This window comes from Siniperca chuatsi, linkage group LG8 (genome assembly GCF_020085105.1).
Source record: "Siniperca chuatsi isolate FFG_IHB_CAS linkage group LG8, ASM2008510v1, whole genome shotgun sequence".
Classification (NCBI taxonomy): Eukaryota; Metazoa; Chordata; class Actinopteri; order Centrarchiformes; family Sinipercidae; genus Siniperca; species Siniperca chuatsi.
Genome location: NC_058049.1, coordinates 4380431 through 4396540, shown reverse-complemented (window position 1 = coordinate 4396540; position 16110 = coordinate 4380431). Strand labels below are relative to the sequence as shown.

At 39.0% G+C, this 16110-nt stretch overlaps 1 protein-coding gene across 4 annotated transcripts in view; it reads right to left on the bottom strand.

The window, feature by feature from the left end:
• Nucleotides 1–11330: 11330 nt before the first annotated feature.
• LOC122880477 (complexin-2-like) overlaps nt 11331–16110 on the bottom strand; it is a 58585-nt gene continuing 53805 nt past the window's right edge. For all 4 annotated transcript variants that reach the window (XM_044205646.1, XM_044205643.1, XM_044205642.1 and 1 more), the window contains exon 4: nt 11331–15146. In XM_044205646.1, coding sequence (XP_044061581.1) covers nt 14952–15146 — 195 coding nt within the window. In that variant the 3' untranslated portion in view covers nt 11331–14951. The remainder of the gene's footprint in view (nt 15147–16110) is intronic.

Below are 16110 nucleotides of genomic sequence, written 5' to 3'. Positions count from 1 at the left end.
TATTCCACAACATACAGCTACCGTATTACAACAGGATAAAAAGTAAATACAGAGCTATGACTTCTTCAGTATGACAGTGTCTCACTCTGGCAGATTCAGCTATACTAGTATTTGCTGGAGGTGACTGTGAAATCGTGCAGTACCAGGGGACAAGTACATGTGTGCCTTCCACATTAATGTTTCAGGATCTGTTCACTCCACTGATCCCCACAGAGGCCAGGGCTCTGCTCTCTGCTGCCTTTTTGCTTCAGGCCACCAGCAGACACCTTGTACTGTATATAGATCCAAAGTGTGATGCAAAGAACACTACTGCACACAGACAAAATGCAAATAGTGACTTTTTGCAATGATGCAGAAGACTCTAACGAGAACTTAAACAGTAATAACAACAAAAATAATCCAACACACTGACTGATTAAAAAAAGAACATTTATTTGTGTGAAGTGCCAAAGCTAGAGTAAGTGATTTGATAGGTAGAACCTCATCAGCTCCTCCTTTTCTGCCAGTTTCTGATGAATTTTAATTTTGAAACGCACACGAAAATGAGACAAACCTCCTCCCCTTCATTTAAACCATAAACAAGTTAGATTGTTTTCTCAGTTTGCAAAAATCTGCTGGTTAAGTCAATATGTCAACCTGCACATTTAATTTTAACCATTTGTAATATTAAAAATACAGCTGAGGAAGAATCTGTGATATGACCAAAAGCTCTAGAACAGGTACTAAATGAAGCAGAGCATAACTTCAGTCAGAAAGAATGTCTATATTCACGCTTATCTATTTATTATTTACTCTGTCTCTATTCCCGCTTCCAAGTCAATCAGCTGACTGAGGGTGTTCACTCTTTCAGCTAAACCAATCAGATATTGGCACAACCTCTGTGAGCCAATCATCTTATTGGTCCTACCTGTGAGTTCATCAGTTCCGCTCCACATCTCATCCATCCAGATCTTCAGCCATTGCTCTTCACCCCTTCACCACCACCACCAGTGTCTAGCCTCCATTGGGGGGATATTCCTGTACAGCTCACGGCATCACTACCCCCTTAAAATATGACATCACAATGGGGTCTAATCACCAAGACTCTTCGTTTTTCTTCAGCTTTCCTAATTTTTGCGCATTATGTCAATAAATGTTATTATTCTTTAAATTAAGTCTCTCCTGATTGAACTGGACCTCGTGGCGAGATTGTTTTGTCAACGACTGTTTTATAGGTCAAGCATGGACTTTCAGCTCAACTTTCAAGCCAATGTGGACAAGTTTTGATATGAACATCTACAATTCCATGACAACTGGACAAACTCTATCTGCTGAGGAAGATCATGTGATACAATTGAAAACTCAAAGCTACCAAATAAACATTGTGGTGGGATTGTTTTGTCAACTATTAAAAATACATATCACCTTTATCAGTTATTGAATTCATTGACTGATTATTTTACTTTTATTTAAGTCTGCTAGGATACTGTAAAGAAGGATGGATTTCAATACACCTGCAGCATTTAATTACACGTGATTGTTAAACACTTGATTATAATCAAGATGATTATGGATGAATATTTATAAGGCCTAAGAATAGGCACCACCATGGAAAAATACTGGTGTTAAGCAAGTACCAAATGAGATGTAAATGAGAAGGCTAATTAAATATCTAAGAGGACTGTCCTCATGAGGGCACAGAGTTCTTAAAAACTGCCACACTTCTTTTTTTATTTCTCATTAAAATGTTTACGTATGTACCTTGCAGGCCTTGGATAATTCTTTGACTATGAACCTCAAGTTCTTGGAAATAACAATTTTGGAACCAAGTGAACACAAATTTGAGTTGACAGGGGACAAAAAATACTGTAAATCTGTTGGGACACAACAGCAGCTCTTCACTCATGCTTGACAGTGTGACAGTGATTTTGGATCATGAATTTGCATTTCTCGTGCGCAAGGAAATGCATGTGTACGCAGATCCTGGGATGGATCTCCTGTGACGCTGCAGCACTGTTTGCAAAAAAAGAATTAATCAAAAGCAAGCGTAGACATGATGAATAGCAGCCCCAAGAAACACTGAGCGATTTAATTAGCCTCAAGGAGAGGCAGGTTGAAACTGGGTGTCAGGCCACAACCAGAGACAGAGGCCCCCTCGAGGTTAATCTGAACTTTCAAAGAAATCCAATTAAAACAGCGTCACTAAAGAGACAAACATTTGCGGGGCATCTTTTGTGTAACACTGCTTCTGTACAAGAAAAAATAAGGTATTTTCTCACCATGACACTTGGGGAAATAGGGCCCAGTTACTGCGGCTATTATAAAAGTCAGCGTTTCCATTTGTGCAGTGGAAATGTGGAGTCTGCACTGACACAAGACTCTTTGTTTATCTGCTTGGTTTGTTTTCCTGGGGTCAAATGGCCATCTTTCTCTTGAGGCAACAGAAAGGAAAATCACAGTAAGATCACAGTAGTATCCACAATTGAACTGTAACACAACTGTGAAAAGAGGAAATTGTAAACCTTCAAAATGTTTTCTTTTATGACCTGAAACTCTTTTCATGCAGACATCTTGTTGAACAGTATGGAGCTTTGTTCCAAAATGAGACATGTTTTGACAAAAATAGCACACTAGTTGTTGAAATGTGCTCCCAAGGTGTATGCATTTATTATCACCTGTGCTGTGTTTCAAGTGCATTACAGAAAACTGAGATACAGATGTGTTGACAATTGTTCTTTCTTTTGAAACTTTGTGAAGAGTACATGGTAATAACTACAAGTAGCCTACTACATGACAACATGATGACACCCTTACAGAGAGGATATATAAATTAAAGAAAGTCAGCTTATGGCCATTTTAACATATCTATTTTGGAATGTATGTAGCTTGACTGTGCATGACTTGCTAATTAGCAGGCAAATGTTAATGTACTTAAAGGTTCTGCACACCCACACAGCTGTTTTCGGTTATGAAGACTTGAGCTCAGCTAGAATTGGGCAGAGCTTTGCTGGGAATTGCGTGAGGTCACCAAACTTAATGAACTTAAAGGAAAGTTTACACAGTGTTGTGTAAACTGCAAGAGCTAGCATGGTGAGCAGGCTAACAACAGCACAAGCTTCTTATTGTCATTAGCCTCTATCATTGTCCTTGCACTCTCTGCAGCCAACCACATGCCTCCTACTCTGCTGCTTGTATTATTTCACACACATCATCTACAATGATGTGAACATTTTTTGAGAGGTGAATCCCACCCTCTTGGAGAGCATTGTTATTTCGTAGGTCAAAACTTTATCAGATTTAACTCCTGGCTGGAAGTGAATATGTATTAAATGGGGAGCAAATTTCATTAACGGTGGAGAATGTCAATCAAGCACAGTCTGTATAACCCACACAGCCCTGACAAGAGGTCTAATCAGGAAAAATAAGCGACAACACCTGTGTGGGTGGACCATGGCTGTGTAGGACCTTTTAATGATAAAGCAACTGCTAGACTCCAGTATCTTAATAAGTTAATCTTGTCTACACACAATTCATCCAGTCAAACACATTAAATAAATATAATAAAATAAAACACGTTATCCCACACCTGTTGTAATGGACAACTTGGACATTTAGAAATGCAGTCAGATGTTTGCTGTTGTGCAACAGCTGTCTTCTTCAATCTTCAGCATGGCTGCCGTGTAGTATGCTGTTATTTGAAAATGGCTTCTAGGCCTTGCTGATTTTTGGGCAGCTAGCAACAGACCCTAATGGTGGAAATGTTGCTGGATCTATGTTGGTCCATTGTTTCTGAATTGGATTATTTTTTTGAAGAAAATGGCATTGAGACAATTAGAAAGCATTCTTCTAATTTGACAGTTTTTTGGTTGAAATATTGCAGGGATTTGGCAAGATTTTAAGATATTGAAAATATTGAGGGGATTGGTTGAATTTTTTCTATATCCCAATTATAACCACTCTCACCACTCCTGTCCACCTCTTTGTTGACAGTTCAGCAAATGGAGCATAGCTGTTCTTACCTCCCCCTACCCCATGTATGCTCAGCTCACATGTTGCATGGCAGTTCACTTAATAATTTGGTACAGCGCTCACCCGGTCTACTGCAACCTCTCTGTTTGTATTCTTAGGTCCAATTTGAACTGTGAGAATTTCCATTGATGCACAATTTGCTGAGAATATTGCATGTGTTTCATGTGCAGTAACTGTAATTTAATGCTTTCAAGCAATCTCATGCAGTTTCTGACCTGCGGGCTTAATGAGCAGTCTGCGCACCTCATAATAATACTTGCATATTTGATGAAAGGGCCACTATGCCACCACTTTAAATTAGTTTTAATTCAAGAAAAGGTACAAACCTATGGAGTGATGTAAGGTTCACTACTACTACTAGCTACTACTAATATTTTGTAGCTCTGTGAACAGTGACTGTTTGAGACTTAACACCCATCCATCCATCCATTTTCTACCGCTTGGTCCCGTTAGGGGTCGCGGGTGACTGGAGCCTATCCCAGTGACTTTGGGCCTTAGGCAGGGTACACCCTGGACAGTGGCCAACTCGTCGCAGGGCTAACACAGACACAGACAAGGACAGACAACCATTCACTCTCACATTCATTCAATACGGGCAATTTAGAGTTATCAATTAACCTACACATGCATGTCTTCGGACGGTGGGAGGAAGCCGGAGAACCCGGAGAGAACCCACGGTAACACGGGGAGGACATGCAGACTCCACCCAGAGAGATTGTGTGATGTTGGTCTGGTCCGGGAATCGATCCCACGAACCCACGATCTCCTTATTGGGAGGCAGGAGCTTTAGCCGCTCTGCCACCGTGCACCCCACTTAACACCCATATTATCTTCATTTCATCTCTATCATTTCTGGGTCAGAAAATCCACCCCTATCCCCAGAAAATCCTCCTGAATATCAGCAGAGCCGTCTTTCCACCTTTGTCTGTTGATTCTTACTAGAGCTAAACATCAATATGGTGTCACAGATAAGGAGTGTGCCAAAAAAAAACAAAAAACTGTTCCCTGTCCCATTTTTATCTCAACTGGAAAAGTTAACAGTGTTCGCTAATTGTAAGCAGACTGTCCTAGTTTTATAATGAGATATCTGTCTGTTCATGCTTCAGAAAGTATCACATTAGTAAAATCAGGTAACTTTAGATTTAGGTTATGACAAAACTTCTGCGTGTTTAAACTTTTTAATGATTTTTTTCAACCCATGTGGAGCTTTCTGGAGATGTGCTGTGCATTGAAAAAGATTTTTTTCTCTCTTGTCTGTGGACTTTGAAAATGTTCATTAATACTGAGATGCCTCACAACAAACAAATGAAATACTATATTTGAATGTTGAAATTCAGTGTTGTTAACCCTTTAAGGCAGTGCTATGGCACATTACACTGCTTAAAGTAATGGGGAATCTGCATTTTAAACACCTAGATCTCTTAGAATACCATGCATTGACATGGATCTCAAATTAAATGAGCTTCTTTTCAAGCCACTGACTTCAAATAAATCTCATGAGTTGCCCAGCGCTTCTTACTCAAAAGCCAGCATTTCAATTTCAAAGCTGCCCATTTACTTGAAGCAGAAACAGGGCCCTCTGCATAAATCTTAGCCCATCTCTTGACTGTGGAACAAATGAGTGTCTTAAATTAAATTTGAGACAATTAGGCTGCCTGCTATATGTAATTGGTTTTCTGGATGGATCAAACGGTCACAACTCAGCTGGATGAGAGGAAATGTGGGCGGATTAAGAGGTGCAACAGGGGAAGGGCTGAGGAGTCCTAGATGCTTCATCAAACAGTTTGGTAATAAGATATCACAGTGTTGTGTTTTCCATTGTTTCCATCTTTATCTCAGACTTGTATTTCCTCCTTTTCTCTTTTCCCCTCCTCACTACATGGCCAAGGCCTTGATAGCCATAGAGAGTGTGATTTACTTCACACCACTTTCTGCCACGGCTGCTTCAGAGTCAAAATTCTGATGTCAGGTTCAGAGCTTTACCCTATGTTATCAAATTTCCATAGACGACTATGCAGTTCAATTTTGCAGCTCAGTAGAGCTTAATCCAAAGGAGCACTTTCTGGGAAGTAAGGCTGCAGATTTAGCCCAGCGAAATGTGCTGTAATATTTAGTGTGTCATGTTTGAAAGTAATAAGATCATGCTGAGGAAAATACCCATACCAAGCATGTGATGCCATGCTACCAATAGGCCTGTTTATAAATGTATCATGCATCATGTAAAGTACAGTTTTGGGGTGGTAAATAAGCCGGAGATAAGAGAGAGATGAGTAGTGAACAATGTCGACACTCTCTGTTCCCTGTGGGGGGTCTGCAACTCGGCCCACAAACTGCCTGATGGGGTCAGGCCATAAATATTTCTAATAAACATTGAGAGCACTATGCATAAAATCTTAAAAGTGGTAGTTGAATCTGCACCACACCTGGTTTCACAGTGAGAACGCTGGTTGATGATGTTTTTTTTTGCAGACAGGAGAAGCAGCACATCAGAACAGTATGGGAATGACATCTTCCCTGAAGGAAACGGTATTGAAGCACAGCAGTATTTATAGACAGAGCAAAACTTCCTGTTTACTTCCTTCAAATCCTTGCGGAGGAACATGCAGTATTCATACTACATCTTCTACTTGTGGAGGAAGTTTTATATATAATGCAGGCCTCTTCACAGGATTAGACGGTTTGGAGGTTGCATGGCAAAGACTTAGCATCATCATATGCCAGCTAGCACTTCAGACTCAGAGGAGAAATGCTCACTAATTGAGGTCAGGAGTGCTCTTTAACCGAACTTTTTAAAATCCTTTTCAGCCCATTTGTTCGCTCCTTTTAACACAGTGAAATGGAGGAATGTCCCCTTGGAGTCCTGTGCTGAAATTAAATGCCTTATAATACGTCAGACCTCTTGTCACTGCGGTGGATGGATAAGCAGCTCCCACGTCTGTCGCTGATACGGGTGGGGAAGGTCTCTGGGCTACTTTATTCATTAAATGGACCTATTATAGCTTCATCTGAGCCACCGCGGCTGCTGCGATCTCATGTCAATGGACTTGTCAATCAGAGTCTCCCCAGGATGCTGTGATACTTATCGAGGTCCACTGGACTTAAAGCAGAACGGTGGAGAAAGAGACTTTCCCAGCGTGATCACAGTCAAATAGCAATCTGATGGATTTGAAACGAATCACATTTACCTCTCAAGAGGTTCATTTGCATATCATCAAAATATGCAAAACAGAAGAGAATATGTGTGCATATCTGTTTGGAGCATATGGTGTGCCCATTGGATATAGATTGATGAGAAAATAAACAAAGCTTTTTCAGTGTGGTTGCCTGTCTCTGAGTATTAGTCTTGCAATATGGAAATTCAGCACTGCTGGTCATGCCCTGTTGGTCACACTGTACATTTCCATCTACAGCTGAGACCCTATTGTGTTTCACACTGCTCTCACACACAAAGCTATGTCATACGTAAACATACTGTATGTAGGATGCTGTCTTTGTGTGCAGTCTGTTGTCTAGAGACTCCAGACTGAAGTTTAAGAACACTTTACTTTTAGTTATACACATGTTTCTGAGAGTCAGAGCTTCCCTGAAAACAGAAATGATCTAATTGATAAAGGCATATGTCAATGGGTGGAGCAGCTTTTCAGAGCACAAGTTAGTGAAATGGTAAAGAACAAAATAAAAACACAAATTAAATCTATGCATATGCAATTACACATAACATTACAAACCATTTGTTCATTTATGTCATCAATAATCTCAGTAGCAACAAGCACATATTTTGGACAATGCCAATGTTTAGTGCCAATGGGGGAAGTGCAGGTAGTTTGCCATTTAAGTGTGGCAAAAATTGTAAAATTGTATCATATTCGGAATGGACACCAGAGAGCACAGTTCACATCCCAGCTCAGATCAACAACTTGTCTATTTGGTTAACCTTAAAGCTCAACCTTAAAGCATGACTACAGAAGAAGAAATAATACAATAAACGGTTGAGTTAAAAAGCAATAAAACAGACCTCTGCTCATTTCAAAACACTCAGGGGTTTTGCTGCTACTGCCTTTTTGGGTATGACCTGGTATGACCAGTAGCTAATGTTAGCGAATGTTGGCAAACTTTAGACTGATACATGCATTGGTGTGTAACTGACATTATAGAGTTAGTTTACTGACTTGATGATGTTTGGCGAGCGGGTGGAGTACGGCTATTTTAAAGTAGATGGCCAGAAGCTAGCTAAATATTGTATTCTACATAACAGTCTGTACTTACTCAGTTTGAGGCCAGAGTGCTATCATTCATAACATTTGCTTCTTCGTCTCTTAACACTTAACACTCTTAGGGTTCAGGCTAATGTTACTCATGTTAAAGACTAACTCCACACAGGCTGGATATCTTTCATTTGCTTCCCATTCTGTAGCTTTGTATTGTAATGAAATTCAGCGTCTGATCAATGTTTGGTGTGTTCAGAAATGCAACATGATGTTTTAAAGTAGAGATACTAATTTAACTATGTGGGTAAACCCACTGACTTTAAATTCAATCAATGCAGTCAATATGTCATCAGTTATCTGTTCTGTGCCTTTATTGTCTTTAATTCTGAGAGTCTGACACAGCAGGCCATAGGGAAAATTACCATATAAATATATCAGCAGTCAAAACAGCCAGATGGTCAACGATAGTTCTGTCCATGTTCTCATGAAGGAAAATATCTCCATCCACCCTCAAGAAAGAAAATCCTTTTTCCAGATTCCTGTTCCAGTCTTTACATTGGCTGGTTTATGGGTCCGGTGGAGAGCAGTTAATTGACATTGACTGTTGCATGTCTATAGGACACCAACAAAGCCATGGCTCCCCTGCAGCATGAGTGCTGCTCAGAGAGCACAAAGGCAGCTCGGTCTGAAAAGGCTACCTCAGAGCATGAATACTAATGGAATTGATTTATACCTCCATTTCCTGCAGGGGGACTTGTGGACTTTTATTGCCAATTGGAGCCAAGACCCTTGTGTGTGTGCTCAACAGCCTGAAGTGGTGGAAAAGCAGCTGCACAGTGCAACCCACAGAGGCTCTGCAGTTCTGTCCCAAACTGAGCAACTAGGTCTTGTACCATTATGGAAAAATGGCTGTGTGAATATAATGGCACACAAGAAGACTGGAGCAAGAGAAACCTAATGAAGATGTTGGTCATGTGGGTACATTTCAATTTCAGATACACCAAGGTAGATCTGTATCCAAATTTAGGTTTCTGTGGCAAAGAAAACTGTCTTGTCTGTAGTTTTAGTCCTATTCTATATGTTACTAAATGTTGTAGCTTGAGAATGGTCTTCTCAGTTATTCTGACCATAGCTTAAAATAGCTCAGTAGCTTGCTGATTAATTAGTGGTCATTTAGCAGCCATTAACAAGACTTGTATCCACTACATGTATAAGCTTGTGTGCAAATAAAATTGTCATAGGTAAAGATATGGTTAGCCAAGAAAGTTAAAAAGCTGACATAACATGAATCCAGTCTCTCAGTCTCTCTTGGAATTACATTTTAGACATTTCTGCAGGGCAGAATTTACGAACAATGCCAATATTCAGTGCCATAGCAACGAGTAGTAAAGGGACACTCCACCTCTTGTACACATTAAGTTCAGTTTACTAATCAAGGTTGGTACAACTCAGTATGTGAAAACAGCTGTATAATGTTGTCTGTGGCTCTGAAGGAAGCTTTCCAAAATCTGAGAAAATACACCCTGATGATGTCGAAGTGATGTCATCAGGGTTGCTTTCGGCTTGAGACTTTCAATTTATAGCAGAAAGCCTGCGATAACAAGTAGAGGTGTGGTGTTTGAAAGATGTTGGCATTTACCAGGCAGGGAGGGTCTAACGAAATGCACTGCTGAGGTGCATTATGGGAAGTGTAGGATCCAGGGTTTTTGAAGTTTGACTTTTAGTGACTAGACATTAAAAATTAGGATATCTCTGCTTAAGCTGTTCCAATTTTCTGTCTCTTGCAAGTCAACCAACTTTATTAAAGTACCATACTAAATTGCTGAAGTACCCCTGAGGAAATTGTCTTGAGATCTTGTTTGTAGCTTAATTTGCTGTTGTGGACTACCCTATCTAGGTTCAATGCCCATAAGTAGCCTAGAAGTAACAACAAGAGATTTATGGCTTTTCATTCTGGGAAAGCTTGGAGAATGTACTTAATAGTTAAAACTTAATACTACTGTTACTGCCTCTACTATGGCACCATGCTAATAATAAGAACCTTTCACTGTTGAGGAATTGGCAGAGCATAAATCACTCAACATCTGTTGCAACAGACAGTGAGAAAGATTTTGTTCCCCCCTGCTCTGCAAACAACATGTGCTTATTGAAACACGACAGCATCCGACCAAGTTGTCTGATGTATCAGGCAAATGAAAATACTTATTTATGTGCCAACTAAACCACTAAATAAATATATGTGGTCAATTTAAAAAACAAAACAAGTGAAAACACAGCTGTACTGCAAATAAGACTGACATGGCAGCTAACCTTTAAAAGTGAAATTTACTGATGTAAGAGTGGAAGGTAAATAAAAAGACTTTGCACTGTGTATGCTGAAAGGTGGTGCCAGCAACCTTTTGAAAGAACCTCATTTAAAATCCAAACCAAAACTCTCACAAGCAATAAACCCGAAAATGTCAAAGCATCATAATCAATTAATTTAGTTTTAGTCTTGGCCTCCTTTTTGCGCTGGAATTAAACCCAACTCTGAAGTCATTGCCATCCCTAATCCTTGCTTGGCATTCCCCCATTATCTTTTCAGTGGATTTGTTTGATGTAAAAGGTTTGCCAATACCGATATCACAGGCCCACTTATGACAAACAAACTGCTATGAGAGAGATGCAATTTGCATGGCTTTGATGTCCCTACGGGGTTTTTGAAAAACCCTGCAATCACGATTTGAACAACACAGTGTATTCTGTTTACAGCCCTTTTCGCTTTTATTGAATAGATGTTGAAATTCCTTGTGAGAAAAAATAAAAGGTAAATGAACAACAGCCATGTTGAGATGAAAAACAAGATTGACTGACAGAAACAGTAACATGTGATATACATTTAAGGTCTTTGCACATATACTTCCTTAATGAATGCCATGCAATGGGATATGATCCATGACTACAGGTCACGTCTCAGTCTCACAAGTAAGGGATGACGTCACCTCCCAAACCAGAAATACACTGTACGTCACTACCACTGCTTCCATATATTGCTTTTTATTTTACACAGACGGAGCAGTAGCCAAAGGCCTGCTGCAGTACTGTTTGAATGCAGAAACACAAGACGATGAAAAATTATATGAAATCACTTTATTCTCAGAGTGTGTGTGATTCCATTTTTGCAGGAAAGTTACAGACTGAAATATCTGTCTAAAATGGCATGCAGTGAGGCTAACAGGTGGAGCTTTGAAACACAGAGAACACACAAAACGATTTTATCAACAACCTTGCCTACATCGCACACAATAAGCATGCATACATTTTGTCAACAAATAGGGAGATCGGAGATCGAGAAGGAGGAAGAAGGGTGAGAAGATTTCGCAGTACAAAAGAATGCACCAAATTAACATGTTTTTTTTTTTTCAAAATACCAACCACCAGAGGACAGAAACAGGACCGGCTACAGACGAGAAAGAAAAAATACTGCACGAGAGTAAGCATCTTCTCAACACGTACAGAACAGAGAAAGACAGATGCAAGGAGAGAGAAACATCAGACAGTTACATTCAAGTCACATCAAAGGAGTTCAAGTTACATCAAAGGAGTAAGTATTTTTTTCAAGTGGAATATTGTTCAGGCAGTTTCTTAATCATATTAATGGCTGTATGAGCAGCACAAATGAGTGACTTCCAACTGAATTGGAGTCTGCTGGACGACTAAATATTGATTATGCATGACTTGGGAAGTTTGTTTGGGCAGTGGTCTATAAGCCATTTAGAGCACAATCAACTGGCATTTACAAGATGATGATAAATGGGTTTATGAGGATGTTGATGGATGAGATTTCAGATCTGATTTCAGAGCACACCAGTTTGGAAAAGGTTCACTGGTACCCTGAAGAACTGCACACACTGATGATGTTTGCTAAGATTTTGTTGTTGGGAAAGTCCTATGCATGGGTTGACTGGGCAGTAATTGTAGCTTTCTGGAATATTCTTGGGCCAAACAAGAGATATGCCATTCATAAAAAAAAGTTGGTGTAGGCGTGCTAGGCCCCTGGCAATGAAATTGTTAAATTTTTATCAGAGAAGGCTAATCATGCTAAGAGAAGGCTAGTTACGGTTTAAACTTCTATTACAACTTAAAAGTAAAATACCTGAGAATTTCTAAATAAATAAGATATGCAGTAAATAAATAGAATGAAATCTCTTGTCGAAGTCTACTACTACCAGCACTATTCTTTGGTTTGATTGGATAACTACTCTAATAATGGATTTGAGTGTTGTTGATGCATGGTTCCATGACTGTAAACAACTATCGGTTGCTAACTATCTGCTAACACACTGATTGAGCGGAGGCTGGCAAAGGCAGTTTACAAGTACAATAAAATCACAGGAAGTTCAATAAGTATGCTCTACAGGTGACCCTACCACACTGTGCCCTTGGATGTTTTTTAAAAATATATTCAACATGATTACAGAGCTCACAAAGTGGTGATAAAAGCTAAATTTCCCTCGTCTATGCCACAGGAATGCACAAGTTCAGAATTAGTGTTATTTCATGTTTAGCTAGCTCAATAAAAACAGTGGCAATGTGGGAAACAAGCTGGTTTAGAAAACCTTAATTACGCCTACAGCCACTGAGCACATGTGAATCACAAAAACATTTTCTAGCAAAACTTTATCACAAGATTTAACTGATCTCTGCTAATAGCACATTTATGCATACCCCTAAACTTCATGTGGGATTTTTTTTCCTGTACATAACAGAAAATATAATAACTGCATTTACTCGGTCAAGTCATGAATCTTTATATGTATATTCGATTCATTCTAGTGTCTATTTTCGGGTTATAACAACATCAAATTTCATTGTGAAGTACTTGTAGGCTAACAATGGCATCGACTGAGGTCTACTGTAAATATCCAAGTTCGAGCGTTACCAGGTCAAGTCTGGTGGAATGTCTGAAATATCTGGAATGTTTTAACAAGACACTGTGGAATGAAGGAAAAATATAAATACAAGACATACGGAGATACAAATTTTGATTTTACCATCATATCCCCCCCTTTAAATTTGTGCCTAATTTGTAAACGTTTTCTGTTGTACGGTCATGGAGCTTTCATGCAGGGCTCAGGGCTTTTTAAAACGTCCCTCATTATTTCATCACATTTCTCTGCATGTATTGTTAATGTCTGCCTCTGAAAACCTGCAGAGTGATTTGCCTTTTGGTTTGTGGTTTCGAACACAAATCCTGGTTGTGCTCATCCTTCTGTAACATGTGACTGAACATTTTTTACGACACGAAACAAATCGTCCCACCTTCCCCCTTTTCTCTTTTTTAATGAAATATATCTGACCTATATCTGTCACTATGCAGACACATCTGTGCCTTTAACATCGACTAACACATTAAAGAGTAAGTCTTAACACACAAGAATGAAGATGTCTGTTATTGCTGATTTGAGACTTCACTCCCATCAGTTAAACCAACGGACACAGGACAACTTCATGTCGAACAATATATTGCACTATTGTCACTGTCTGTTCACATGTAGTGTGTTCACAACATAGTTGTGTTTGTGAAGTTTCAATTTTTTTTTTTTTACAAAAAAATTGATGGAAATGTGAATAGAAATCAAAATTAACTAGCCTGGTCTAAAATGTACATGTCCTACTGCAAAAGCAGAGCGAGTGACACCTGTCACAGGACATAAAAACTGAATGTTCAAACCACAAACATGTTTAGCAAGTGGATTTATATAAGAATTTCATCTAACTGCTTTGACACAAACTTTATGCATGGAGAACTTATAAGAGTGAATTAACTTAATAGAGAGAATTTATAGTTTTCCCCATGGAAAAACATTTCAGACACAAACTCAGTTTTCACCTACTGTACATGGTGGACAATGTCAATTAAATAAAAAATGTAAAACCAGTTATTGCCTCAAATATTAATGTATTTCGCTTCATCATAACAAATGAAATGGTATCCATATGGGTACTTCACTTCACAAAAGTTTACTGCATGCTTAAAAAAAAGTAAACAAAACAAAAAGTCTGTCTCATCTCAAATTAATTCCTTCACTTTCTGGTTTTACAGGTGTTGTTTTGACTCTACCAGAGCTCATATTACACATTCACAATAAACCAGTGAGAACATGAGGGACAGTTTATGGGTTGAATCCTCACAACGGAGAACTAATAAAAATGCAAGTATTTATATACACTATATGTATCAAATATTAGCAATAACATAACAGGAAAATTCAATCAAATTTTGATATGATTTGGAAAATTTCTTAAACGTTAAAAATATGGCTTATACTCTTAGTCATCTTGTTATATGTCACATTTCACTCCTATATAGTTCTCATTTTTATAACCCAAGGCTATTTACAAACAAAAAGGGTGGATGATGGGTGATATCTGGTCTAATTCTAAGTGCTTGACATTTTGAAAACATGGCATAAGATTTGCCTTGAATTAATAACATTAGATCTGTGTAGGTGTTACATACTTTTAAAATAGGTTTATAATCACAGGTTATCAAGAAAAATGCTCTGTATGAGAGATTAAAAAGTACGTATCACCATCAGAGATCATATAATTTAAATCAAGGGAAAAGTCATGGCACGTTGCTGACACTTAGAAGTTGGGTTGAAGGGGTTAGAGGGGGGTGAAGAAAGGTACGGCATTAGTCTTGGTTAGATGACATTGTAAGAAGTTTATCATATTTCACCCAAAACACTGTTACTTTTTATTGAACATATCCATGAGCGGGGTCGGGATGAATTTCATGACCGTATCCACGATGCTCTCCTCTTCCTCTTCGTCGCCGCAGCCGGTTGGAACTGCCTTCTTCGGACGGGTGAGGCTGCCCTCGGAGGCCTGCTCCATGGCGGCCGCTGCCTCGGCTTCCTTCTCCTCCTTCTTCTTGATGCCATACTACAAAGAAAAACAGGCAACGATATTAAGCCCCATGCAGGCGGAATTTATTTCTCTAGGGGTGATGGGGTGGTTGTTTTAAAGTTAAACTTCTGGCTTTTGACATTCTTTTGACAATTATTCATCTCAGTCATGATAAAAAACATTTTTTGCCTAAGCATTAAACACACCCTTAAAAGGAATGGTTTAACATTTTGGGAAAGATGCTTATTTACTTTCTTGCTAAGATTTAGATGAGAAGATTCAGACCACTCTCTTTTCTTTCCACTACATATGAAGCTCGAGCCAGGAGGTAATTAGTTTAGCTTAGCATATAGACTAAAATCAGGGGGCCCCTAAACCTAACTTTAACCCTGTAAGCTGTAGAAATGTGTCCCTTTTTTCATTGCTGCCTCCCTTCAATGCTGCTGTCTGTGCACACCACTGATTATGTCCCACTTAAATTTCCTTATTCAGTGAGAAACTTTGTAAATTGCAGAAGTGAAACACCATGACAAAAATGTGATTACTTTGTACCTTAAACCCTGTATGATTTCTATGTTTAGAATAAAGGTGGAAGCAACTTCTCCCCACACTTCAAAAGTGGCAATTTTTTACTCTAAAAATGACATGTCTAAAGACATGTGAGGCGTGACATGATCATTTCATGCATTTGAGGTAAATTGGGTGAAAGTGATTAGTAGTCTTGCAAAGTAATTCATATTTCTTCATTTGCATGAATTAGCTTCAGGCTGCTTCCTCATGACATTTAAGCACAGTGTACTGTAGCTTTTTGGGTCCTGCATGAACAGCAGTTGCAATCGATTTCTCCAATTAGAAACTGAACAGAAATGTGGGTGTTGTGCTTGTGCTTGTGTGTTTGGGAGTGTACATGGGAGTTTTAACTGCTGCTTGGTCTAATTTGACCTTCCTGGATATTTTATGTCCCAATTACAGGCAGAGGATCTCCGTGGGTGTAATGGAC